The sequence below is a fragment of the Arachis ipaensis genome, chromosome B10, assembly GCF_000816755.2.
Source record: "Arachis ipaensis cultivar K30076 chromosome B10, Araip1.1, whole genome shotgun sequence".
NCBI lineage: Eukaryota > Viridiplantae > Streptophyta > Magnoliopsida > Fabales > Fabaceae > Arachis > Arachis ipaensis.
The window spans coordinates 9996813-10002974 of record NC_029794.2 but is presented as its reverse complement, the minus strand read 5'-3'; the positions used below and the strand labels follow the sequence as shown (position 1 = coordinate 10002974).

The 6162-nt window shown below is 35.3% G+C and overlaps 1 protein-coding gene across 1 annotated transcript; it reads right to left on the bottom strand.

The window, feature by feature from the left end:
• On the bottom strand, nt 305-4789 carry LOC107622384 (mRNA-binding protein puf3-like). The gene is made up of 5 exons (XM_016324257.2): nt 2789-4789; nt 2538-2700; nt 1443-1606; nt 883-1141; nt 305-739 (listed from the first exon to the last, which is right to left on the bottom strand). The coding sequence occupies exons 1-5, from the start codon at nt 4321-4323 to the stop codon at nt 632-634; spliced, it is 2229 nt and encodes a 742-aa protein (XP_016179743.1). The 5' UTR covers nt 4324-4789; the 3' UTR covers nt 305-631.

Genomic DNA, 6162 nt, shown 5'->3' with positions numbered 1-6162 from the left:
GTTTAAACATATTATTATCAAAATAATAAAACAATACATTATTTCTATAAAAAATAAATAAAAAACAACATAAACCATCCCATAAACACCTCGTCTTCTAAGATTGATACCTGCTCCTATCAGTTTCAAAAACTATGTACAGATAAGAAAATTGTTGCAGAACATCACCTCCATAAGTAGTAAAAGAGTCTAAATTCTAAAACAAGGAAGAAAACAAGGAACTATGTACTACATGTAAATACAATAAGAATATCTCATAAGAAAACTACAGCGTCATATACTAAAGACTAGAAGTATATTCATATAATAACCGCCAAAAAATATATAAGTATATATATGATCAGAGCAAACGTCCTATACACTTTAGTACTTTACATTCTCAGTCAATGAGAATACCATAATTAACAGGATGATAATAATATCCAAATAGTAGTTCAGAATCTGGTCAACAAAATGGTACATGTCTAATATTCAAATGAGAACAAAACTACCTTATATTTTGAAGATATTAGATTAGATGAGTATATATATAGATAGATAGATAGATTGATAACTACATTGATCTTCTTTCTTTCTTTCTTTCAAAATGTAGGACAACAGATAACACTTGCTGCTAAGGAGAGAATATACATCATTTCTTCAAAAGCTTCTGTGAGAAAATCTTCTTGGAATATGGGCTATTTCTTGAAATTGCTTTGTAGGACTCAACTGCTTCAACTAGTAAATTATGCACATAGCCCTGGTTGAAAGTTGAAACGAGAAAAAGAAAACAAAAAAGGAAAATGTCACAAAACTATGTGAAAATCATTGGGTGCACTTCTTATAAGTAGAAGCAGCAGCAATGAATGAAAAGGAGGAATATAAAGTGGCTATGTTATGTACCTCGGAATAACGCAGAGCTGACTGAATGACATAATTGGCGTGCGGATCTTGAAGTAACTGTTCGAAGCAAGGCGCGCAGAGCAGTTCGCAAATGATTCTAGCCCGATTCTCATCATTGAATACAGCAAGACATTTTTCAACCACATGGCTACTGAACTTCTGCATTGACATGTACACATAATTACCTTCGAATTGCATGTTCATGGTTGATGTTGCAGATGGAATCCTTAAGTCCATGATAAATTGTATGACGTAGTTTCTGCAGAAGGCAAAAGGAATCAAGAGACTAGAGATCGGAACGATCAAAAAGGTACGAAAATTGTATGGACAAATACTGAAAAGATGCAGAAAAAATAGTATGAGAATTGTTTCAAAAAAAGCACATCTTCTAGTCACCGATAAAATTGTTTGAAAATCTCTCTACCAATTACCATAGAAATTTCACTAGAGCTAAGACTATTTGCTTGGGGAAAAGAAAAGAAGATAACATTCTTAAAACAAGGAGTATCTGGTTAAGGGTTTTTATGTGCTAGAGTGAGAAGTACAGTTCCACTAGTTACCCGTATTGATGTTGTGCTAGAAGAAGAGCGTTTGCAGATATTTCCGCAATTAGTTTCTCTCTATGCTCCCCATTTGAATGACCAATGCATCTTTGTAAAACACAACATCCGTGTTGATGAGTTGCAATGTCAACACAGTACTTTGCAGCGGCGACAAATATAAACTGCTCAATGCAATAAATGAAATAGAGAAAGAGCAATTACCATAATGCAATGGAATTTTGAGAGAAAGACAAAATGCAGAAAAGACCTAATCATTTTATCCACACTGATTTTGTAAAAAGTAGTACAAAGTGACAAAATTAACTGCTAGTCAAGAAAATGCCAATGAATTTGACCTGCCAAACCAATTTGACATGGTTTAGTCACTTATGTATTATTTTAGACTATTCCCTTCTCTGCACCAGAAAATATTGTAGTTTATGTGAAATAAAACATTCCACATGCTTACATACAAAGACATCTGATCACAATATCAAGTAATAACAGAGGCCGGCCATGGACGTGAACTTGGAACGGCTATTTTCCCAATAGTGAAGTTTGAATATATGGTGTCAAAAATTAAATTCCTATCTACAGAACCCTGGCTGAAAATAAGTCCAAATATTTTAGTTACATTGACATTATAGAATTATATAAATTGCATAGAAGATAAGTTTGAGATAAATATGGCTCAAACCGATTTAGCAAAGCTACATATCTGCCATTCAAACAGAAAAGCACATGGCCAAAATACATCCATGTCATGTATCTTTTCAAATTTAAAATTTTATTAACAATGCAGGCAAACTTGGTAGAGAGGTGCAATAAATTTGATTAGCGGTTAGAACATCATGATACAGATTTTAGCATTTAAGGAATATGAGAGACAAACATTGAGAAGTTGAGAAGAGAATGAGACAATGGGAACACAATGAACTGCTATTTCACATAAGCTGATCATTAATCATCTATCATGGATATATCGAATAGTTCATAGAAATATAGCAAGACTGAAAAGAGCAGAAAGATTAACATGCACCCATAACAACTTCATGTTTGAGACTATTTTACCATCTATATACATAGAAGATTTAAATATTGTAGGCATCATACCTTGTTATCTTCATTGCTAAGGAATTGCAAACAATGCTGAACAACATGGTTTCCATTAAGATCTTTGATGAGAGCCAAGAATCCTGGTTCAAGGGCAGATACAACCAAAGAAATTTGCCTTCTAGTTTTGAGAGTCTCAATCAGCTTCTGTACAACACGAGTGCTGACACAAGAAAGGGAAAATAAGTAAAGTCAAAGTCCACAACACAATGAAAATAATATCTCAATACTTGCATAAGTTGCAAGATTACCCATGAGTGTTCAATGAGATTCTGACAAGCTGCCCCGGCTCCATAGTAACCTTGAGTATGATCTGCATCCTTTGTTCCTCGTTACAGACATCCAATAACTTCTGCATGAGGTAATTTCCAAAAGAATTCATCATAAGTTCAGCTACATGATCAACAATCTCGTTAAATATCACTTGAACATCTTCTGCCAAACCCTCTTCAAACACTCTTTGCAAGAATCTACAACCATGTTGATCTTTGGCAATTAAATATATGTACCCTCGAACTTCTGCTAGGGAATTATACTTGGGTTCCAAAGAGAATGGACCATGAATCCCATGACTCCTAGGAGTCTCATAAGTTCCTAAACCATGGCACTGAATCTCTAGCTCCGACCTCTGTAGATGTTTGGTGAAATTACTTTCGCGCACAGCACCCTGACATCTTGACCGATTCAAACCCCTACTAGCAACATAGTTAGAACCTTCACCTTGAATGATGAAGCTTCCCTCACTAATAATAGTATCTAAACTTCCATGTGCTAATCTAGCATTTGTAAGTGGCACAGCTCTTACATTAGACATAGGAGGGTTATAATGCAATGACCCATCAACACTTCTATAAGGACTTAAATTAGTACAAAGGGGAGAATCAGGTGCTCTTGGCATGCCCCTTTCCTCCATTATATTAGTTCCATAATTTCGTGCATAGAACAAATCATCAACCATTGGATTTCTGCTTAAAGAAGCAGCAAGCTCTGCTTCCATACTTCCTCTGCCACAGTTTCCATTTCTCATCTGCCTCACATGCCTTGGAGAGCCCATTGAACCATGAGAACCATTCGATTGAGGAATCATATTGCCATGCCACCTAGGACACTGTTGTGATCCAAATAAGTTAGCAATGTTACAATCCTGGTTTAATCCTAACAATGCTGTTTTTGTTTCAGCAGCACAATGAGATCCATCACTAACAGGCCATTGAAATCGAAATAACCCTCTCCTAAAATCATAACGATCCCCGTGCTCTCCGTGAACATTCACAGAATTGTTTCCTCCACTCAAAGAATAATAATCAGGAAATGCAAGGCCATTAGGATTCTCTTGTTGATTTCCAATATACATTTTACTCAAATTGGCACATAGGCCTAGTTCATCAATATCACTGCCCTTCTTCCTCATAGCCACAGCTGAATCAGGTGCCTTTGAATCCAACCAGATGGTGTTAGGGTTAGGGCAAGGCATGGTGGATGTAAGGTCCTCCAATGGAGGTGGTGTTGGTGATCCAACAACGGAGAAAAAGCTTGAGGAAGAACCATCAGATTGAAGAGATAAACCACTAACAGGGGATGATGAAGCACATCGATACTTAATCTGAGCAATAGTGTCATCATAATCAACATCATAACCCATGACACCATGACCATGATCGTGATCATGCTCATCATCACCACCATGATGGTAATGATGAATGAGATTGTTTGATGTTGCAAGAGGGATCTCATTCAGCAACATTTCTAGCTCTCCAGCATCATCCTTCACTGTCTTTTTCCCCATTACAACAACGACGACGTTTTCAGACACCAACAAATACAAACAACTGAAGGAGGAGGAAAAAGAGAAGACACTAGAACCCCAGAATCAGAAGAAGAAAAATAATCGGAAACGCAATAACTCGTTTAAGAGAGGCTAAAATAAGAGAATCTCACTAGAGATAAACCATTTGAGTGATTGATGAACGATCAAAGGTGGTGTCTTAAGTCGAAGGGAATTCAGATTGCATTTGCATTAACATTTGGGTTTTGATCTTTTCCTGAGAGAAGTTTGATGAAGCATGCAAGTGCTAAAGGTTCAGATATGGTTGTTACGTTGCACGGTGTAGAGTATAAATTAAACTCTTTGTAGTTTGGAGTTTCTCACGCCATTGAAGCTGGAACGAGAAGAAGAGGATGAAGAAGAAGGTGAAGAAGAAGAAGAGTCACTCTGCTTTCTAGTTTCTACTCTATTTTTTTATTTTTTTTTGAAATTAAATATTTATATTTATATATTATTATAAAAATAAAAACAAAAGAGAAGAGAGAGAGAGTGTGTGTACTGGTAGCAGCAGAAGAAGAAAACAAATCACGCTATAGCGCCTGTATCTTCTTTCGTACTCTTCTACGCTTAGCTTTTTCGGTGATTTGCTATTGGAAAATGATATTTGAATTCTTGTTTGGCAAGGAAGGGAATGAGGGGAGAAAATCTTAACCGAGAGTCTTCGTATCCTTCTGTGTAATTAGTAATTACTACTTGCTAGTTGCTAGACCTCCGCTAATTAGCGTGTGTTTGGATTAGCACTTGTAAAACTGGAATTTGAATAAACTTAATTTTATATAATTAATTTTGAGTAAAAGCGAGTTTGTATTAAAAAAAATAAATTAAAAAAAAATTTTGTAATCATGATTTTTCTTTCCATTGCTTTGGTATGTTTGTTGATTTCCCCTTATAACTTACCATGGCACCATGCACATGTATTTGGGCCACAATTCATTTTGCCTTTTTGGTACTTACTACTTAAATACCTCTATAAAGATGTTTTGGTGTGATAACAATAAGATGAACCTACTACAAAAACAAAGTAGGGTGCTAATGTGCTATACATACCCATTTTTCTTAAAAAGTTCACTGTCAAAAAGAAAATATAAATAACAATTTTGTGACGTGGGAATGATACCTACAAATAAATGCCACATTTTAATCATTCTAATGGTTGATTTAAGAGGAGGCTTCCCAATGTGGGGTTTTCACCATACTCAACCTCTCCATTGCTTTTGCTAGAAACTAAAGTGATTAGCGACCCAAAAAGGAAAAAAGGTGAGTGATTAAAGACCATATTCATATTTATTTGTTATTTGGATGAAAAAGGTGAGGAGGGCCAAATAGTAATCTTAATTAATCTCTTTAAGGACATTGTTGGTATTTGGTAATTTGGAAAGGACAAATTATGTGCAATACTTTTGGCCCAAAATGGAATTAACATGGCAACGTCCGAATATGGTTAGATGATGGGTTGCTTAGTGGGAAAGCGAGAAACCAATTGGGCCCACATGTGGGCCTTGCTGTGCCCACAGTTTCAGAATTGGCCCACCCACTCCTTGTGCAACATTAGTATTCCTCCTATCAGATATTAACACGTGGAACCTAATGTACCAGCTTATAGGCTTCTAGCTCTTGGAACTAGGATTTTCATTTCCAACTTCCAAGTCTAATCAAAGTAATGATACGTTGAAAAGTATTTTTTTAATAAAAGATGAATTTTGTTGTTTTTATAATAAAAAAATAAAAATAAAAATATTATGCATAATATATATCTTTTAAAAAAATTAGTTATAATTTATAATTTTAATTTTCACCTCA